The 23,404-nt window shown below is 34.1% G+C and overlaps 1 protein-coding gene across 1 annotated transcript; it reads left to right on the forward strand.

Annotated features, from left to right (window-relative positions):
- Positions 1-2,500: 2,500 nt before the first annotated feature.
- LOC145322645 (uncharacterized) lies at positions 2,501-20,835 on the forward strand. Its single transcript, XM_080164823.1, has 7 exons — positions 2,501-2,702; positions 3,336-3,442; positions 4,885-4,936; positions 5,339-5,379; positions 10,349-10,450; positions 14,587-14,638; positions 19,091-20,835. The coding sequence occupies exons 2-7, from the start codon at positions 3,345-3,347 to the stop codon at positions 19,151-19,153; spliced, it is 408 nt and encodes a 135-aa protein (XP_080020949.1). The 5' UTR covers positions 2,501-2,702; positions 3,336-3,344; the 3' UTR covers positions 19,154-20,835.
- Positions 20,836-23,404: the final 2,569 nt, after the last annotated feature.

Consider the following 23,404-nt stretch of genomic DNA (forward strand, 5'->3'; position numbering starts at 1 on the left):
CCTTGCATTTAATTGAAAAATTCATCACAAAAGATCTAGAACACTACAAACACATAGGACACAGAGACAAAGTTCTAAAAATGTAAAAATCAAAAGCTAGTCCAATGCAAAACTAGAAATATTATTAAATATTAAGATTTTAGATTTTGCAAAGTCTAGAGTTGTTTCAAAAATGTAAATTTTCAATACAACTTTTTCATTTCCAAGTAATAAAGACAAAATAGACTTTTTAAGTGCTCATTATCCTTTGTAGAAAAATAATAAAACTCATAAAAGTCCAAATGATTTCAATGCAAAGAAAGAAGTTAAAGTATATTTATAAAAAACATTTTTTTAAAAAGAAGGTTACAAAAAAACAGTTATTTTGTTTCCCATTTACATTTTTGCTTTCTTTTTCATACAGGTTTTATTGTTTTCATGGGTGTTTTACTAACTAACAAAATAAAAACAATGTATTTAAGCGGCTCGGAGGTCCACCCCAAGATGCATGGTGGATATTTTCCAACCGTTTGTGGTTATTTATAAAATCAGAAACATTTTTCTTTTTTTGGATAACGGAGTTCTTTAGGAAAGGAAAAATAGCTTAAATCTATGGTAAAATGATGAACCCGATTAGTCTAGTGGTTGCTGAGATCTTCAGCTTTAGACGGACAGACAGACATCATTTTACTTTATAGAAAAATTGAGATTATTGATGGTTGTATTTCTTTTTTCTCTATTTTCCTATTTTTTCACGGGAAACATTAAGCCTGGTCTGAATAAAAAGCTAAGCCCGTTAAAATGTAAAATGTATTCTGTATGCTCAGACAATAAAAGATTTAATGTATAAGAAACATTGACATTTACATCTTACATTTCTTAAATATTTAGAATATTTAAACCTAGATACTTTTTGATAAAATATTTAAATCTTTAGGGGAAAACATAAAGATGTTTATCTACGTTATTGAAGCATACAATTAAATCTTCTTAAATTCGTGGAAATAACATTTAAAGACTTATTACCGTGGAGGGAGGCAACATTGGGCAATTTATTACACTAGTCCCCAAGGTCTTATAATAACATTTTCTTATTCGGTGACTTAACATCCTTGGGGACTTTTGAATTTTTATTGGTTGGTTCATTTAGTTGAGTGTCCAAACGTTTTACCACTAATTGCAATCTACATAAGGGAAAATTAATCAATTAATCGGTCATTGTCTTGTCTCTTTAGATCAGTGCTTTTTACATTCATTTAAAAAGGCTTAAAAAATATTTTTGAAGCCATTTGAATTCAACATACAGATTAACAGAATTCATCTATTTTGAAGGCTTATAAGAAAATTTAAAAAGCAAAACTTTCTACAAATATGGTCGGTCAGCCATTACTTTCGTTGGTATAAATGGCTTTTACTAAACTTTATAAAAGAGTTGCTTAGAAAAGTATTATTCAGGACAAAAATACTCAATTTCTTTATTTCTATATTGCCATAATAAGTTTAACATATTTATTAAGACATTAAAAATTGTTTCAAAAACTCAACATAAATAATAAAAAAAGATATGTAGAATAAAGGATAAATTTTATAGCCCATTATCATAAAATCTTTATTTACAGCCTTTACAGCCAGACTACACCACTTATACATAATATTATGATAGTTGGGAGGTGGAACATTTTTATCTTTCATTACTCAGCTTATACCAACAACGAAAATAATTTGATAGGTAAAGTAAAATAGGCTAATGAAATAATTTGGTATGTATAATACTAAAAAAATATACGATTCAAATTGTAATATTAGATTATATTTTCAAACAGACTATTTTCAAACTCCCAACTGTTTAATACACAATATCATGAATGTAATAAAAAGGATTTTCATATTTCGGTGGTAAAATTAGCCTTTTTATATGAATAAAGTCATAAGGGTAGGTTTTATGCTTTGGCATCAAATGAATATTTTTTTCAATTTCGATATAATTTAGCCATTTTGATTTAAACAAACAGGTATTTTAATCCATTTATATTATGTTATAGATTTAGTTGATGAAATCATAATATTTTTGTATAATTTTATAAATTTATATAGATAAACATTTGAGAATTTAAACAGGTATGTATATGTAGGATTTATATTGTACTTCATTTACATTAATGTTTATGTAAATTTATGTGGATAAAGTTTAATTTAGAGCTTAATAGAACTATAATGTGAATCTTTTGATGTGTTTACATTTGTTAATTTTGTTTCATATACTAGTGACTTCGCTCGAAACTTTATGGGCTTCCAAAAAATACCTTCAAATCTTAAAATTACCACTAGGTAAATTCCCTGAAGAGCAGAATCCAATTGATCCAGTGGTTAGTGAGATTTTAATCTTTCAAATTATTTTTTCATTTCATTAGCCAAGATTATAGCTTAAAACGTCCAATTGCTAAAATTCCCTGAAGAGCAGAACCCAATCGGTCCGTTGGTTACTAAGATAATAAGCTTTAATTTTTTTTATTTCAGATTAAAAATGTAACTGTTTCTGCAGTCACGCCAAGACAAGGCTTCCCAGTTTGTTTTGATGCTACAAAATGATTACTCACCCTACAATGATCCTCATAGTTTTGGAATAGGTGGTAAAAACATTGGATATTATGTGATAAATAATATCTGTTATTATATGCTACTAGCATTACATTTATAGCAGTGATATTTGGATATTATAATAGGTTCATATTAGTCATTGCCATCAATCTTAAGTTGTTTTTAAGGTTTTAGATATAAAAATGAAAACCTGAAGCTCCTTATAGTGCCAATAAAAAATTACGTCTTATAATACAAATGACCAATGATAGGCCAATACACAGACTAAATTACCAAGGTCAGTCCAGTGTACATTTTAATTAACCAATTGCATAAGTATGACTTCATATTTACTACAAAGGTACTAAAAAGCTTCTAAAAACATTATTAGTCATTTGTTTGAAAATAATATCTAGAATGAGAACGAAGCCTTGGCCCTTAAACAGGTGGAACTTATTGTCATGTTTTCCAAAAAAAGGTTATCATACGACCTCTTTCTAAATAATGGGGTTGGAGCAGGAATGAAGACAACAAGTACACAAAGTTCTCTTATTTGTTGGGTAAACTTGATAAATCTTGATTAGTTGGTGACACTAGTAGTATATAAACTGTCTCACAAATAATTTAATTTTACAGAGGGAGACATTTTGTGGAATATATTTATTCATCATCCTTACTATAAGATTCATGATAAAATATTAACATTATCTTTAATAGTTTGAAGGAGAAATAAATATAGAAGATTCAGAATTATGATCAATGACTAAAATGATGTTAAGAAATTAGCAATGTGGCCTTTATTGTTAACCCTGGCTCTGGCAGAAATCCCCCTCACACAAAGCTCTCTCCCTCAAATTAACTCAAACTACTCAACTGAGATTACAAGGTAAATTCAAGAGGATTTTGTTCAATTTTATTTTATCAAAAATAGCGGCTACGCCCCTAGAAACCTCTAAGGGCCCTAAAGCTTTTCTTTTCAGTTAAGAAAAAATATTTTGTTTGAGGGGGGGGGGGTGGTCATTCTTTATTGGGAGGGTGGATATATCCTCCTCAAAAATAGTTAAAAACCTACCCTGGAACTATAAGAAGCTTCACTGTAAAGGAGAACCATATCGGTTCAGCGGTTAGCGATATCCTTAACTACAGACAAAAAAAGCTTTCTACTTTATGTAAAAGTATTGAAACCGTCCTTTTTTGTGGCTGATGGTTTTAATTGATAAAAGAAAAAGAAGTTGCAGCTGGGATTTTCAAATTTTAGTGGCTGCGGTTGATTTAAAAGAGAATGCCTGGTTACAGCTGCGAACTTGACTGTTGAGCCCTAGTTATTAAAATGAAATATATTTTACCATTTTGTAAAATTCTGCCGTAAACTATAATATATTATACATTAGCACCACAATAATAAAACTACTTTTTACTTTCCTGTAAAACTATACAAAACATAGAAAATTGTAGACCATTAAACTGATTAATTTCTACCATTTAGGAGAATTAAGAAGTATAACTTTTGATTATTTTAAAGTAGGGCTCCTATTTGAGCAAAATTTACTGCAAATTCATATCTAACGAAAGTGGATCATAACCAATTTTTTCACGGTCAAAAGTATCCTTGCTTCTTCATTAATGTTACAAAAGAGTCCCATGGGCTTAGTGGCACGCAGACCTAGGGCCCCCAGCAGTATTAGATAATAAAAAATATGGGGGGGGGGGGAGGGGTGGGTTGTCCTTTTTTAAAAAAATTGAATGGTAGAAACTGAATAACAAATTGATCAATGATACATAAAATCATGTTTTGGTGCAATTCTTTTGTATTCTGTGGTAAAAACAGAGCAAAAAGTTTCTCGTAAAAGTTGTGTATCAATAATTACATTTTGGTGCAAATACATTGTAAACAGAATAATTTTATCTCATTTACTTCCATCCATTCAACTTTTACTGAACGAGAAAGTGAATTGGGATTTCTTTTTCACAGTTTTAAATATGAAATGCTATTATAAAAGTCTAAACAAAAATATTTTTGTCTGTAGCAAAAGATCTCGTAAACCACTGATCTGATATGGTTCTCCAGTGAAGCTTCTTGTAGGTGCAGGGAAGGTTTTTAACTATTTTTGGGAAGTGTATCTCCAAACCCCCTATATATTTTAACTATTTCTTTTGAAAAATAAAATCGTAAATTGAGGAGGTTGACTTACTTCCCTGACCTTTAGTGCATCTAGAGGCCTCTGGGGGTATAGCCACTAGTTAATTTATATGGAGATAATCATTATACTCATACAAATATCACTTTCAAAGTTGAATAGTTTTGCAGTAAATTGTTCAAATGTTTAGGTATGAAAGAAGTGTCAACACATTCTACCAGATCAGATACTGCCTACCAAAGGTTAGAATAGTTATTTTTCACATCGTATTATAGACAGCTTTCCGCGGATGTAAAGATTATAAGATTAAAAGATTTTAGCCCCGATGTGCCGAAGGCCATTGCTAACAAAACTGGTATCAATTTTGTGATTTTCATTTTAAGATTCGTGGAAAACTGTATGTCAGAAGATGCTATACATGATTATAGGAATGGCTGAGAACCGGTTCTAATCCTGCGGATGTTAATCGGTTTCGAAGCCATAATGGAAAATTTTATTATTTAGCATTTTAACTAAATGATAAAATGACATCAGAAATTAAATGTTTGACTGTCTTTTTTATAGGATTCTTTTAGCTGTTTAAATATTTGTATTTTTAACCATTAATTTTTGAAAAAATCTTCTAAAAGTATTTTTTTTTGCAGGAGCCATGCAAGAAACAATTTCGAATGGAATTTCTGTGCAGGTAGTTTTCTTTCACACTCTCTTTCTATACCTTCATTGTAAATACTTTAATTGCAAATTTACACTCAACCAAACACTATCTGTCTGTTTGTCCGTATGGCCCACGAGGAAAAAGTAATATTCTTCTTATTGAAAATTATGGCTTTCTGTTAAAGACAGTTATATTCAAATGTTTGGTCTGATTCCCAAAACAAATGAACATATACTTTACAACTTTCTTTGACCGTTTGTTCCTCAAATACGACTGTAGGGTGCCTGGAATCTTATTTTTTGTGGCTATTTTTGAGGTTAGTTGTCTGAAAGCTTTAAAAGATTCCAATGATGAATATTTTTCTGTTCTACAACTCACTTTGTCTGTTTTGAAAATTTAAATGAGCTTAGTCTTTTTTATTATTTAACTATTTTTTTTAAAATTACTTTGTTCATTATTTTTCATTCGCTTGGTTTTTTTCGCTTTGTATTTTAGATTTATTAGTTCTTTCTTCCTATCTAAAAGTTTAAACTATACAATATCATATTATATAAAGAATGATATAGTTGTTGCGAGGTGTTAGGTGGATGAAATATCTATTCACCAGTCTAGAAAATTAATTATAAACCTATCCATTTATTATTCTGCTCAGCAGTAATAAACGTATTAATGAGTTTTATATACAGTAGCAATTAACACATAATAAGACTATAGCATGTACATTATTGATAATGTAATATGTTATATATGTGTTAATTAGGTATAGAAATATATTTAGAATAAAATAATACAAAATAAGAATATTGATGCTGTATAAGCAAAAAATAAGGACGAATTTCAAATTGATTTGACGGGGCTGATTTTTTTAAGTGAAGGGGGAAAGAAACCCCCTAGAAAAGAGATGGGGGTTTCCCTTCACTTGTGACGTAAAAAACCCAGCCCCGTCAAATCAATTTGAAATTCGTCCCCATTTTTTGCACCAATACTTACAGCATAAGAATATTCATGATTTATAAACTTATTGATTGTGAATTTGCTATAAAATTTTAATTTTTTTGACTGTATACATCTTGACCTCTCGTTCTACAAATTCCAGGGATTTTTAATATTAATCTAGTAAGATTTTTAAATACTTGTAGAGGGGGGGGGGGAGGGTCTGCAACACCCCTTAAGTAAAATTGTCCAAGAAAAAAATTAAACCCCCCAATTTTTTTAAAAAGCCAAAAAATGAATGTTGTTAAGTACCTTCCTATATTGGGGCTTAGCATCTAGTACTAAAATTTCCTAGATATCATGTTGATATTTAGTAAACGGGAAAATTAGAAAAAGTCTTAAATAACTTCAGAAAGCTACGCTATTTGCCTAAAAATTATTTCTTGTTTATTACTTAATGGATAGAAATCTATACAGTTGATAACTAAATTGTACAAAAAAATAGAGAGAGAGAGAGAAAGATAATTAAATTACGAACAAAAGTTGGAGAGAGAAAATTGCATTACTGGAAATTCTAAATGTTATTTGAGATCAATTTCAGTAATTTAGATATTGATACTCAGATTAATTACATAAACTGTTCTATAAGAAAGAAAACAGGTATAATTATGTTCATCACAATCGGTGGAATATAAAAAAAAATAGGGAAAACACTTTTTGCGGTGTTATATATACCTATTCTTTTTAGTTACTAACAAATTTTTAAAAAATTCTAAAGACAATTATCTAAGTAATTTTTTTTTTTGTAATTTTCATGGACATATGTATTAACGTTAAATCCTAAATTATAGAACGATGTACATTTATAGTAATTTGAGCAGTTTGACATTAACAACGCGTTTGATAATAATATTCAACTTATAATGTAATCATTTGCCTTGTATTTCTACCTGCAGGGGCGTCCAAGCTTTTTATTTTGGGAGGGGTAAAATTTTTTAAGGGGGGGGTAATTCGGTTTTGGGGGGGGTAAAATGGCGCGCGAAGCGCGCCGCAAATTTTTTTTACCCCCCCCAAAATTTTTACCCCGGGGGTAAAATTTGCTTGGGGGGGGGGGTAATTACCCCCCCTGAAATCTGTTGGCAGGGGTAAAATTTGTTTACCCCCCCCAAAATTTACCCCCGTAATTAAAATTTTATCAAAAATTTAGTATTAAAAATGCGCGCGAAGCGCGCAAAAATTTTTTTTGTTAGAGATTTTCTATTTTGGGGGGGGTATTTACCCCCCCAAAATTGTTTGGGGGGGGAAATACCCCCTCCGAAATGGTTGGGGGTGCCTACGGCACCCCCAGGGTAGGGGTAAATTTTAAATGGGGGGGGTAAAATGAAAAAAAATTTGGGGGTGCCTACGGCACCCCTAAATTCGTTTGGGGGGGGTAATCGCCCCATTACCCCCCCCCCTTGGACGTCTATGTCTACCTGCTGCAATCAAAAAGTACTAGCGGATGTGCCTATAGACTAGGAGACTAATATCATAGCGTAAAACCATCCCAAGACTTAAATTAAAAAAATAAATGCTTAAAACATCCAACAAAAATGAAAGATTTTAACTGACGAACAATATAAACTAACAATAGTTTTTCATCCGTTAATTTGGCAGCAATTAGGTGGTTAGAATAAATAGCTTAATACCTTTTTAGTTATTAAAACAAACTTATTATAATATCATTAAGAAATAGAATATTATTTATTTCATTGATCAAAACTTTAATAAATTAAATTAAATTTATTTTACCAGAATAAAAATAACCGTCAAAGCCCTTTCTTTAGAGTTTTCAATTAAAGTTTTCTAGCATCAAAGGTTTATATCCTTTGATAGGTTATTTAAGTTTCTTTTATATTCATTCATGGTTAAATATTAAATAATGATTATAAAACATTGTGTCAATAAATATTAATGTCGGATGGCTTCTAAAGTACCCATGTAAGTGTCTTATGGATTAAAAGATATGCTGGTTGCTTTAGTTGTCAGAGTTATGGCCAAATACCTGAACGAACAAATATAAAAACACACATAGGTATTAGTGACGAACATACATACTGACGACCACTTCTTTTAGATCATTTTTGCTTCTCAATCATAAGAAGTATATCATACATATATTTGTTATGGCCTAATGATAGTATGTAAATAAATCTCGCCTGGTAATGATAGGTGTAATAATAATTCTGGCATCATTTATATACAATATCCACATCATAACAACAAATATGTTTTTTTCTTCTTCTGGATATCAGGGATCTCAAGGGATAAGACAATGGCCGATAAATTGATGTACAAAACCAATGATGATACACAAAGTTACCCCTTCTGTAAATTACAATAAAAATTTTAAACGTTTGGACACTAAATAAACCAACCAATCAAAGTTGTTAAGCTAACGAATAAGAAAACGTTTTTATAAAACTTTGGGGAATAGTGAAAAAAACAGCTCATTGTCCCCTCCCTCATTGTCTGGATATACTGATACACAACTCACACATAATGGTATTGCTACTCTAGCCAAGACTAGAAGGACTTGTATTCATGATTATCAATTATTATCTCTATATTTTTTGTTTTTCTATATACTAGGGTAGCTTAATGTGTCCAATTAGATCATAATTTTCAGAAATGATATTTTAAGTACTGGTCAAACCCCCCCCCCCCCCCTCCCTCTATAAGATATAACCCTGAGAAATAAGTTAACCACCCCTCCCACAATTTTTTCCTTCATCAAATGTAGCGTATACCCCCCCCCCTCCATTTACGAGCTAAGCTGATAGAAAATAGGAGTAAAGCTAATTGAAAATGGGGAGGATGGTCGACCTCCATAAAAAAATCCTCCCATCAAATATTTTTTTTTCTTTTCAAATCTAAAACAAAAAAATTGGTCAACCCCCCTTTCCGTTAAGTGCCCCTAGAAGCCGTTAGTATGTATATATACTAGCTGCTCTAATTTCATAAATATATAAAATTACACAGGCGAAAAACATTAAATAACTTTTTACAAAAGAAATAATTTATTGTAATACATAACATTTTTTCCAGCAATTTACCTTTCATGATATATGATGGTTGTTTTTATTACCCAAACCTGGATACATCAAAACAAAGTTTTTTTTATGTTATAGCTGCCGTTAGGGTATGTATTTTGGAAAGTGCCAGGGTAAATTAAGAAATTTCATATAATATACAAAATGGTTGGTTATAAAATATTTTATTTTTATTTTGAAAACATGATGTTTTTGTAAAATTAAAACTTGACACTATAATAAACAACATACGATACCTATATACTTAAGTCATTTTACCTTTTACAATGTAAGTTCCCTTACACGGCAGCTTCTTGATATTTACAACAATAATCATAAAGTTGATTCTTTGTTCTCTTAATGTCTTTGTGACTATAATATATTGTATTTATTATAAAGAAACCTGAGTTGGGTTCTTAAAAAAATTCGCAGAATCGGCTATAACATAAAATTTCATTTTGTGTATATCCATTTCTAAATTTCATAAAAAATGTTCTAAATTAATAAAAGGAATATTTAAATATTGTAAGATTTTTTACAGAAATAATTTTTATACTCTTTAACCGATTCTGCAGATTTATTTCTTAAAGAATCTACCAGTCAAAAGTGAACATTTTTTTAAAAAAGAAAAGAGGAAAAAAGAAATTTTAAAAATTAGAGAAAAAACTTACAAAGAGATTTTTTCTATTGATTTGATGGTTTCCATACATATAAAAAACAATTTTGATATTTTAATTAGTTTTCCAATAAATAGAAAGATATTACAAAACTGATTACATGAGCTTATAAAGGAACTATTTTAGTATCTTTGTTCGAATAAGGTTTGTTTTGAAAGCATTTTTGACAGAGCTATGGCATACACTATCGAACATATAAAATACTTACAGACTTTATATAAATCTTACATCTTCTTGTATCTGCCTATGAAAATCTATCTGGCTACCTTCCTAACTTCCTATTTATTAATCTATCTAACTACCCATCTGTCTATCTAGGTGTACAAATGCACAGATGTGTGGTAGTCCCGGCCTGTATTACAATGCTTATTGTCAAGTTGAGATATTGGGAGTTATATGGGTACAACCAGAAATTATTGAGTAAGTATTTTTTTTAAGCTTTTCTATTATTAGGGTCGGTTCGTACGTACGTGAGTTCGTTAATTTAGACTTGTTGGAATTGTCCTATCGATTTCAAAATTTACATTATGATTCCTATAACAGTAAGGTACGGTGAAGGACGCGTAGCAACTCTATAATTGTTACCAGAACGTCCATTTAGAACATGTTGATTTTTAACCTTTTTGAGAACAATTTTTTTATATGTTATATAATTATCCTTTTTATCTGATTTTTTGAATACTGATTCCTATTACAACAAGGTAAAATGTTCTAAGCGAAGCATCACTAAAATCAATTCCTAAAGTTTTAGTATTGCATCAAAATTTCTTACAATTTTAATTTGACTTATACATAAATATATTCTGCTTATTTAGTTTTGACACTCTACAAATATTTTTCCTACTATTTCAAATCTTCGCTTTTATGGATGTTGTCATCCTTGTTTTTTTATTCGTACCTGTATAACTTGCTGACATAATAGTTCCAATTTAACAAGATGTTTATTTGTCTCTGTGTTTTATATTTTTATCTATAATACAAAGTAGAGGGCTGTCTGTCTGCCCGTAGGAAGCTTAAGATCTCGCTAACCGTTGTACCGTTTTGGCCTTGTCATTCAAGGAATATTCATATTGGTCAAACGTGGGTTTAAGGATAATTTTCTTATGAAGTGGGAGTTCTTTAAAGACATATCGTATATCAGATATCTCCTAGTTTTTTAGGACAAAATTTAATATTTTCCAGCAGTGCAGTGGTTGAATATGTTAGATCCTAAATTAAACCAATTTGATTAATTTGCTACTTAATTAATCTTTGAAGCTATATCATATTTTGTGATAAGAATAAAAATTCTTTAAAAATATTCAAAGAGTTATTCTTGAATAATTTTAATATATGTATGTATGTATCATTAGTTGAATTTCAAAAAGTTAAAAACCTCATATAAAAATATAAAAGTTTTATTCCATAATATATTTTAGCCTTTTGTAATTTATGTTTAACTCTTAATTCAACAACTTTGCATAAAACTCTTCCCTTTCTTTGATTCATTTATCCTCTGACTAAACCCACTAAATGTTTAATCAAACTGGGGAAGGAAAGTTAAAGTCTGCTCCGTCCGTCCGTCCGGCTGGGCCACTTTTTAACAGACACTCTTAAACTTTGTTTTTTTTTTACCTCAAGGTTAGGGCACTGCAGGTATAGGTCATGCAGTATTAGGGCTTTTCTCAGGGGTTAGGCCATTTCAGTGCTACAGATAGGCAAACATACCGACTGCTTAGATCTTTTTTTGGTATGTGGTAAAAATGGTATTGGGACGAGGATAATAAATATAACTGAAAGCAAAATAATATACTATGATATTTTCTACACAAATCCACCTTAAAATCTCAAAACCTTTACTCTTTTTAAGTTTTCACAAAAAAGCATTAAATTGACGGTCGAAACAACATACCAAAGTGTAAGATTGTCCCTTTATGTCTGGTATGGTCACTACGTAGTATTCTAATAAGATTAGCTTAACAACTTTCCCCCAAAGGGCAGATTTTATAACTATATAAATTCTAAATGAGGACAGTGTTTAAAATTAAATTTTAAAAGAAATATTAGTTTTTCTGGTGCTTGCATACAAATTGCGTGTTGAGCACTTAAGACAACACCCCTTATTTTGAATAAATTGAAAATAAGAGGAGGAGGTTAATTTTCTTAGAATTAGAAAGATTAAGTGAGATTTAGGAAGGTGATTTTTATCCTCTTTTTTAGATATGTGAGGAAAAGGTAATTTTTGAGTAATTTTTGTCCATTTTTCACTTATCTGAGAAAAGGGAAGATGATTTCTCTCCTTTTTGAAAATTTCTTTTCTGTCCTTTTCTTTACATTTTCCAAAATTTATATAACAATATTTTTTTTTAAATTTTGAAGTTAAAATGTGACATCACAATGTATTAAAAAAACTGCGAAAAATAATTTAAAAACCCAACCCTGACTAACTTGTCCAATTAAGACACAGATTATATTAATGCAGCACAGAAAAGTTTCAATGTAAATTGTAATAAAATTTTTAACAAATATTGAACATTTTGTTTAAAGAAATAAATGCATTTTAGAGCTTCTTCAATTTTGGACGTGAGCGTCCTTTTTTTGTCTGAATAAACCCCACTTTAAAGTTATTTGATATATTTTGGAGCATCTTATTCTTGAAGTAAAAGTAAATAATATTGTTGGCTTTTATTTGTGTGGTTATCAGGGAGAAAGATATAGAGAAATTTATTCTAGAAAATATAAAAATCATTTAACATAAAATTTTTCTGAAGCTTAAAGAGAAAAAGGGATTAAGGTAATTTCTTATATCAGGGTATATTCAACTCAAATTACTGGTACCAGACGTTTTGATAACAAAGTCTCTTGTTCGTTGGCTATAAAAACTTTTTAAATCTAAAATATAAATGAATACTTTTGTTTATCATCATTGAGGTGTAAATAAAGTTTTCATCAATTGTCTTATCCCTTAAGATCCCTGACTGCCAGATCTTTAGATGTTAATATACCTTTCCTTTTCTTTGATTGTATTAAGTAAGCCATTATTTGATCTTATCCTTGATAAAAAGAATACTTAACACAAACATTATACAAAAGGTAGCTAAAAATAATACAGTTATATAAAAGAATCTGGATGTATGTCTGTCTGGCTGTTGCTACATATTTCCCAGTTTTGATTTCATTAAGAAACTTTTTCCAGTATGGCTTCAACACCACTGGATTAGTACAGGTTCTAAGCCATACTGAAAAACCATATATTTCCAGACAATTTCCACGAATATTTAAAAATCAAACTGGTTTTAATCTTACATTTTTTTATTTTGATATCCACAGAAAGCTCTCTATACTTCGATGGGATAAATAACTATATTAATCTGTGCAGTTTTATATTATAAAGTATCAAGTAAGAATATTATAAAAAAAAAATATTAATACTATAATATGATCTGGTATGAAATATAATTATAGTAAATAGAAAATGTAATAATATAATCTAGAAAAGAAAACCCTGGGTGTAAGGGGAATTGTATATTATGAAAATATTTTAAAAATTGGATATAGTCCCTTTCGTGACATCGCACCTTAAGGGGCGATTCTTCATATTTTTCACAGTAGATTTTCTCCTATTTCTAGCCCCTGCGGGGCCAATTACCTAACCCTGTGGGGCAATCACCTAACCTAACCTAACCTATAAAAAGCCATTTTAAAAGTACGACAAATCGTGATGTCCCGAAAGGGACTATTCCCTAAAAACTAAATATTTTTTTCTCCCTGATATTGCTAATAAGAAAATAATAAAACCTTGCTGGTGTGAATATTGCTAACGAACTATTTATTTCTTCGAGTGCCTTATCCCTAATCTCTGATAAAATCTTATTATCTAATCAAGATAGAAAGTTGTATGGGGAGAGAATTTTGCTTGACCACTTAATTTTTTTTTGTTTCTTTCCTTTGTTAAATAGCAAGAATGATAATGAATTAATATAGAAATGGAAAAAGTTCATTCTAAATATTTTGAAATTTTCCAAAACAAAATGTTTATCTTTTTTTATCAAAAAATGTCATTTTTAATTTTGTTCTAATAAATAAAATTTTGTTTTTTACTTATCAAATACACACCTCTTGTAGTGGAAGTGAATCAAGCAATATTAACATGGTCATTTTTGACAAAGAGGAAAAGTAACGTCAGCAAAAATATATATATTTTGTCTAAAATCCAAATCAGCTTATACGAACACAGTAATAGTGTCTGACTGATTATGACGTAACAAAAAAAATTAGCCAATGAGAGGCCGTTATTGACCAATGGTAAAATTTATAGTGGCCTCTCATTGGCTATTTTTTTTGTTATGTCATAATCAGTCAGACACTATTACTGTGTTCAGCTTATACCAACAACGAAATTGATTCGAAAATCACGAAACCTATACGTCATATTCAGCTGTCGTTGGGGGCAACACATAGAAAAATTGACGACCTTTTATCTGCCCCCACAAAAAAAATACATTATTTTAGATTTATTTCGCTTGTTGGCTATACCTTATTCCTGAACCAAATGTAAACTATTGTAATAATTTCAGGTATCGTGGCCACATCATAGTTCTGTCCACCTCCAGTATACCAGTCTTTCTACAGGAAAATATCATGTCAACTAAAACCAGCCCTAGTAGGAGTAAATGTGAAATCTTAGTACAAAGCTTCTTTACAATTAAGAGATTTCAAGTACTGTTTTTTCGCCTATCCGTACTGCAGGGGAACCTAATTCTGTGGGGCCTATACATGCACTGCTCTAACCCTTCAGGGCTTAACACCCAATATAACCTAACCTAGCTTTTATCAAAGTAATAAACAAAAAATTGAAAAACAATCTCCCCTAATTTTAAATATATTTTAATAATACTGGGTGGGAGTTCTCTGATCGACTGGGAACTAAGGGGGAAACTGCCGGTTTCCGTGCATCTAGGATCTGAATCTCAAAGTCACCATTAATAGTAAATCCATTTTACAGCTTTGACTACGTCATGTGGCCGCCCAGCCACAAGCCAAATCCGACAAAAAGAACCCAAAATGCACAAAACATGAAACTTAAATAAATTTTTGACATTTTATATAATAACTAGCGGCTTCGCCCCTAGCCTCTACTCTAGGGGCTTTGCGCCAAGAGGTGATCAAAAAAAAGTTGAGGAGAAATTTGTAAAAATAAAAAAAAGGACCAAGGAAATCTTCTACAAAAAAAAAAAAAAAAAAAAAAAATGAGGGGGATTTTTTTGTTTTTGGAGGAGTTGGGGGTGTCCCACCCCCAAGAAAATAGCCTAAAACCACCACAGGACCAGTAGGTATATTCCCTAAAGAGTAGAATCCGATCGGTTCAGTGGTTTCCGAGATCTTAAGCTTCAGACGGATAGACGGACGGACGGACAGACATCAAGCTACTTTGTATTATAGATAAAATTAACTCAATACTTTGAAATAACGAAAGCTAAAGCTTTTATGAGATTAGGAAGCTTAACATTTGCATTATTCTCAGACATGCTTACACAGAATAATGGGAATTAGAACAGACAACATTTAGCTACATTTTACACAAACAAAAAAATCAATTTAAGTATTCAAAAGCCATTAAGTTTTTTTTATTTGATATAGAAAATATAATCATATTCAACCTACCTATTTCAGATATTTTTCCAAGATTAAATGAATATAATATGAATAGTCATATATTATGTATGCCAAGATTTAAGATTTGGGCCATATTCTAGAAATGTAATACTGCACACCTTGACCACCCCCCCCCCCCAACCTCCTAAACAAAAAGAGTATTCCTTTAGAAACAGTACAAATATAAACAGTGATTGTATTTTTAATCCTCCTTTTTTTTGGGGGGGGGGGGGGGAGCGGGGGTAGGGACGTAACAACCTATATTTTTGGTATAAAATGTAAAAAAATGACTTAATTGTAAAAGATAAGGACTTTGAACCATTGCGCGAGGCTTTAAAATATTCTTTTAAAGAGATTTTGGAGGTGCCATAGAAAAGCTTTTTTGACACTAAGACAATAATGAACATTAAAGCAATTGGTTGGGTGGGAAAGTTCAGCAAACTTTGAAAATAGGTGACGTGTCCAAATTATGTCTAGACGCTTCATGCACCTCTTTTATATGAGACTCATAATGTGATAACTTGGTCAACTTACTTACAATGATTGAAAGGATAATTAACGTTTATGGAAGAAGAAAAAGAAAAAAAAAGGAAAAATGAGTTAAATTAGGAAGTTCTTTATTGTCCCTATAAGAAAATGACGTCATTCAATACAAATGACCAATGATAGGCCAATATACAGACTAAATTACCAATGGCAGGCCAGTATACTTTCTAATTGACCAATGGTAGGCCAGAATGACGTCATTTTTTATATACACTAAAAAAAGCTTCTAAAATAGTAATAGAGGCTAGTAATACTAGCATCAAGAGAATCTATATTTGAAAGGTCAAGGAATGGGTGAAAAAAAATGCCTAAACCGATCTCTTGACCTTTGTAAAGCTTCCCCAATATGGAAATCTAATACGGTTCAGTGGTTCAGACAAAAAATAGATAATATAAAGTGCGAATGAATAAATTGAGGTATAGAAAAATATAAAAATCCAATTTTTGAGGGAATCTTAAAAGAGAAAAGAGAGAAAATATACAGAGAATGAAGTTATGAAAAAATAAAAAAAAAATAAAAAAGACAAAGATTAAATAATGTAAGAAAATTAAACATAGTCATTATAATAAATTAGTTGAAAGAACAAGTGAAAAAAGGGCAGTGTATTAGATTTAACATGGTAATAAAAGGAGAGATTAGGCTATAAAGAGTTTGGTATTGTATGTTTCACACACAGATAATATAAATACACGTATATGTATATAACACATACATGAAGTTTTAGTTAAAAGAAATACACATTTCTAACATATAATTGAGTTGTTTAAACAAAGAAAAAACAGCTTTTATGTAATTTTTTTACTCCTTTATTATATCATCTCTATTAAAATGTAGTCGCAATGTTAGCAGAATAACGTAATGTCAATATTTTCTCAGCAATATGCAATATTATTATATGCCATATCACATGTTGACATTATTATTCCTATTAGAATGAAATGTCGAAAATATGTAAAAAATTACCATTTCATTCAAGGCCATCAAATGTTGTACATATTTCGACACAATTCTTTTTCGGTGACAAGTTTTTCAAACCATTCTCAATTACTTTGTTTCCTTTAATTCTAAAACATTATACACTTTTTATATCAAACTATTCAATTTCTTTCTTCCTAAATGCCATTCCTGCTTCCTAATGCCTCCCCGTATCCTGAATTGATATGAACTTGGATATCAATTTGATGATTGGATAGGCAGATAACTTTTTGCATTCTTAGGAAATAGGAATAGTTATCTAATCTAAAATAATTTTACAACATAACCTTATATTAGTTGACAAGGAAAAGCGCTTTAAAAGTAACAAAGTTTTAAATTTTTAATACAAGATCTACTTTAAACGGATTCTCGGCCGGGCTTTCATATTTTGTTAGTCTATGAAAAGTCGATTCTTATCATTAGCTACTTTTTTTAAACACAGGTAAACCAAACAACACATAGTAAGTTATAGAGTAGTTTCATTACTAACCAATTTGAAACAGCATTAACTAAAATTTCAATACAGTTTCAACTTCCATCAAAAAACATAGATAATGTCAAACCCGAGGCAAAGAAAACGCGGCCACGCGCGTAGCGGTATTTTATCTATCTATTTCTCTCTGATGCTACCCCCTTTTTACACATTCAGCACCCTTCACTTTCCCTCTACTCAATATATATTGAAAATCAGTGCTGCAGGTTATGCGGGGTCTACAACAAAATTATTTTACCCCTTTTTATTTGCAACTGTATTAGTATTATTGCATCTTATAATAGACAATTTTTTGCTAATAGTAAATTGAAAAACTATGAGATTCATTCCATTCTTGTTGGCTTCGATGGGCTGAAGTCACACGCAAACAAACTGGTATTATTTTTATGATTTTTATCTTATTATTCGTAAAGAATTTCTTTAATGTGGTGCAATACATGTTTTTTTCAATATGGCTCAGAACTGGTTATAATCCAGCGAAAATTAATTGGTTTTAAAGCCATACTGGAAAATATATTACTAAAAGATCATCTTCTGTTTGAATAATTATGTACATTGGATTACTTTTGATATTCACCTTATGATCGAAGAATATTTATTGTGTCTTTTTTCTTTAGCAATAAATGGTCCAGAAAATTTTTACAATTATGCTTTATCCCTTTTATCACTGGTACAAAATGCATCTAATGGAATGACCTAAATTGTAATGTAACATTGTATATATTGATATATTAAATATCAGATGAAGGCACATCAAAGTAAATTAGCTTTATAAAATCAAATAATTCTAGGCCGCCTGCCATCTGAGTAAATGGAAAAGATGGCAGAAATTTTATCAATCCTTAAAACTTGGACTATCGTGTAGTCATAAAAAAAGTTTAAAATTTGAGGTCTCAAAGTCGCATATAATTGTCACGGAAACTGTAACAAGTTTGCAGTAGATCTGAAGAAAAATGACCTGTAGGGGTAGGGAACCTAAAATTGGCCTAAATTAACTTACATTTTATATCATTCTTATGTTTTGGATATATATTTTTTTAACTTCATCAAAGTCATGTATTCTATTGCTCTGCACCTGGATTACCCAGCAAGTTTGCTAGCATCCTTTAACTGCCAGGATTCTGATATAAAGATTAATTTCCCAGTTTGTAGAACTATTAAACTTGAAAAGTAAGATCATTATAGTCCTTAAACTGTATATATATGGATATTACTAATTTAGAACTAATCAATTAAGATTTAATAAAAGTACCCAAAGTCTTTGAGCCCATAATAAGATTATAAACTTTGAGTACTAGTGCATGTAATTTACAGTCCAATATCCCCATTCTCCCTGATGATTAGTATTGTCAATATGCAGCTAAACATGGAAAGGGTGGAAAGTGACATGATATTCCCCTTCCCCCACCACCAGGACAGACATTACCACCACCTCAAGAAGTTATCACCCAGAAGAAAGAAGAAAAAAGGATAATTCCTCTCTCAGACACACACACACACACACCAACACAAACAAAACTTTTCATACTTTTTTGTTTTTGTCATTATACATATATAGAACATAATATTTACGTATTCATGAAAATAGTAAGATGTCTGTCTGTCAAGTCTCAAAAATGAAAGTATGTCAGAATCTAGCATCAAGAAACTTTAAGACCAATTTACTCTTAAAGTGTTGATTTTCAATAGTCCAAATGTCTTATTTTTAAGCTTTTATCCTTTTTTTTTTAGCATGGTACACCTATGCTATCGTTTAATATCTCTTAGAGTCTAGCGGCAAAGTCACACGTAATTTGAAATAGTAATTTATATTGTAAATAGTATATATATAAAATTCTAAATCTGATTTAGATATTAAAATTGAGGTGTTTCCATCAAAGTGCCTAATGAGCAACCCCCCCCCCCTTATTTTGAAAATATTTAAAAAAAATTCTAATGGGGGTTCTATGTCTATTTGGCCTGTGTTTAACTCTCCGTGGCAACCCAGTACCCAATACAACCTGTCCTAATGTGGTATTCGGCAACCGTGAGCCATGCCTATGGCACCCCTGACCGGGGTTTGGGGAAGGGCCACAGGCCCTCCCCCGAGTCCTGGGGAAGGGGTCTGCCGACCCCCTCCCTATGCCTTAAATTAATGATTGAATCTGACAAGCTTTATTATGGTTAAGCTGCATTGTTAATTCCCCCCACCCTTTCCAGGGATGGGGGATCATTATTGCCCAAACTGACTATTGTATATGTATTATAATGCTTTTATGTTATGATTATTTATTCCTATCTGTGTAATTATTGTTTGTTGTATATAGCTTTAGTACTCTTTAGACCTTCAATAAAGTGACAACTGAAATAGATGTTGATCATTATCTAGTGAATGCTAGAGAAGCGTAGCTTCTCTATAGTAAGGTGTCCACGTCTGTTCACACTGCCGTAATCTAATTGAACTCCGGTGTCTGCCATTTATCCTCGGCGGATACCACAACTTTTGGTGACAGCTGTGTGAGATTACGGCAAACCACAACTGTAGAGCAGACGCGCAGCTGAGGCTAAGGTACTCCCAGCAGTGAAACTGGCAAAACTGACACAAGCAACCTGAATTACCCACCCTGGATAGCAAGGTCTAACTCTGCATCCGGCAGTTGTGGAAGTGAAACAGCGAAACTTGACGGAGAACCGCGAGAAGCGCCGACATCTAACGGAGAATTGGGCGCTCAAAAGGCTGAAACAGGCCTGCGGACTGGCTGAAACACGCCAAATAAGTGCAAACGGCTGAAACTAGGCCAACCTTACTGCAAGAGATAGCAGGATCCGAACCAGCGGCGCTAGCAGGACGGGACATTCCCTGCCGCCATCAGCCGGATTTGGATCAGCGGCGCTAGCAGGACGGGACATTCCCTGCCGCCGATAGGCTGAAACACGCCACATAGCTGCGAGCTGCGAGCCAACATACGAGTGTAGTGCACCAAAGCAGAGAAAACTACGCCAACTCCAAGTATCCTGAGAGGCTACAACGCAGCCACCCATCTAGAAAAGCAGATATTATATCACATTGTAGGGATTACCACCCTAGTGTGATGGTTAAACAATAGATTTATGAGCAAAGATTGGCAAACAATTTGTTGTGTATTGTGATAAAACTAAAAATAGAACAGGCTTGGATTTGTTGTGTATTGTGATAACAACTAAAAATAGAACGGGTTTGGTAAACAAATCTGTTATGTATTGTGATAAGGACAAAAATAGAAGCTAGATGTAATATAACAATGCCCTGATAAACAATCTAACCACCCCAAGCCTACAGCACAACAAAAATACACCCCTTATTCCAGAGGAAAGGGAGGGGCCCACTCTCCATTTAAGGAAATACAATCAAGGTGACATAACAGATAAGCCTAGGATTAAGGAGAAAGGGCACCATTACCTCATCACACAGTTACCTCAAACCCACAGCACTCCCCCCTTCCTCACAGGGGGAACGGACGGATTTACCCCGTCCCCTCACGCGCTTCCCCCCTCCTACCCACACTTGACTAAGTCCGCCCACGGTGTGGAGCTAGTGACCGGGAACACAGAGCGCCATTTACGGGTCGCGCAACGGAGTGCGGAAATATCATAAAATTCAACGGACAAAGCGGACCAATGAGAGAGCGAGTTGAGGGATAAGTGCGCGTTTTACCTGTGTGCGCGGATTTGACGGTGCGTAAGCGCGTTGCAAGGACAGGAGATTTCACGCACACACACACACACCGGAGCGGAGCTACTCCATAGCATCTAACAGAGGTATTTTTAGAAAGATAAAGAATTACAAGCTTCTCCCTCCTATCTATAGTGTGATAAAGGAAAACCAAATCAGTTCCTGACAGCAGTTCAGACCCTCAACACCTATCTACCCCTACCAGCCTACTCTACAACCTCAGAATCCAACTAGTGATAAGTACAGCTAAGTTATATCTTTGTAACTAAACTACCAACCTAGTGATAAAACAGTGTTGGCTGTTAGGCTAGAAAGCCTCAAGTGACAAACCATTTATAATATTGCCTTATATCCTTGTGTCCCGCCGTTGAACCGTTGACCCGATGGAACAGCCGCAAGCGCCAGGAGGCGACCAAGCCCCAGGATGGCTCCAGGATGACCCTCAGCCGGCTCCAGCCGAGTACCGCAAGCTGATGCTGAGTAACCTGCCGGAGTATAGAGGACCGCCCAAGCAATCTTGGAGCTCCCACATCCGCAGACTCGAGATGTCATGGGCGGCTTACCGCGTGCCGCCCCATGACTCCCTCAACCGCCGCAACGCCCTTTTACTGTCACTGGTAGGGCAAGCGGCGGAAATGGCTTCTCATCTGTTTGGCGAGGCAGGCCAAGCCTTGACCTACGAACAGGTCAAGGCCGAGTGTGAAATGTTATTTTCGTTATTTCGGCTGAACCCAACCGGGTTGGCCTGGGCTTCAGTCTCAACCACCTGGGGCCGGAGTTTGTGCAGCCCAACAACATCGCCGAGCCAGAAGTCCTGAGGCCCCAGCCTTTTAGCCTCAACATGATGGAGCCTGCTCGACCGAGCCTACCCAGCAAGAGTGGAGGGGCGCTACCCAGCGTCACTGAGGCGGTGTACGGGGAGGCCCTGGCGGCCGCTGAACGAGAGAGGCAGGAGGCGCTAGCCAGCGCATCAGAGTCGATGTATGGGGCGCCACCCGGCGCCGCCACCTGCGATGACTGGGGGGTGCTATCCAGCGCCTCCAACCTGGTGCCTGGGGCGACAACCGTCGCCGCCACCGAGATACCTGGATCCTGGAACGAGCCAGCCCCCAACCTGGTGCCTGGGGCGACAACCGTCGCCGCCACCGAGAGACCTGGATCCTGGAACGAGCCAGCAGTCCCAGAGGAAGGGGTGACACCCGTCACCCCCAGCCAGCCAGCGCCACCAGCCTGCAGGGAGAGCCCAACTACACGCCATCCAGCGCCCCCTGCCAGCCGAAGGAACCCAGCTGCCCAGCACTTCCAGTCGAGCCAGGATAAGTTAAATTTAACAAATGTGTTGTATCCAAGCCATTGTAAAACCCCAGCCTTGCCTGTGCCCCCTGCACCAGAGGCTGGGGAGATTGAAATTTGGGGATATAAGGACTTGCCTGTGCCACATGCACCTGAGTTCCTAGGGCAGGGGAGGGACGTGAGTCAGGGCGAGCCTGTGCCACACGCACTTCAGCCCCATGCCACTGGGCATGCCATGGACAAGGGAAGGGACCCCTTGGGGCTAGGGGAGCCGACACCCAGGCAAGCGCCAGTCGCCTGCCAGTCTGTCATTGGGGAGGGTATCGGGGTGCCCCGGTCACACCAAGATAACGCTCAATGGAAACTTGTATCTAGCCAGGAGCAGCCCAGCCGTGTCCAGCCCCGAGAAGCAGCCGTGACCCGAGCCGAGGATCCCCAGCCGCGTGCGCGAGGCAGATGGCTGTCTGGTAGCTTCTCACACTGGTGGATGGTCCTGTGGGGACTACTGCTGGCAGCCGTGTGGCCTACAACCAGCTATGTCCTGGTGGGATGGGACTGTGCCAACCCCACCCACGTCACAGCCTACAATAAAGAAAAGATGTGTAACACGGAACCGCTACACCAGGAGGTGCCCCTGGGCCATGAAGTACACGTCCTGCAGCAAGTCAAGATTAGGGAAACAACAGGATACAGTTGCCAGCTCACTGTGTCCCAGTGGACATTCAGGTGTGGGGTATGGGG

Source organism: Acartia tonsa, chromosome 1, assembly GCF_053477335.1.
Source record: "Acartia tonsa isolate MP-2025a chromosome 1, ASM5347733v1, whole genome shotgun sequence".
Taxonomy (NCBI): Eukaryota; Metazoa; Arthropoda; class Copepoda; order Calanoida; family Acartiidae; genus Acartia; species Acartia tonsa.

Bases quoted from the DNA above. Each gene is read 5' to 3' on its own strand.
- LOC145322645 (XM_080164823.1), top strand. From the start codon at position 3,345: ATGTGGCCTTTATTGTTAACCCTGGCTCTGGCAGAAATCCCCCTCACA. The intron at 4,937-5,338 runs GTTAGAATAGTT...TTTTTTTTGCAG, and splicing joins TCAGATACTGCCTACCAAAG to GAGCCATGCAAGAAACAATT. The intron at 14,639-19,090 runs CAGGAAAATATC...TTCCCCCACCAC, and splicing joins CCAGTATACCAGTCTTTCTA to CAGGACAGACATTACCACCA.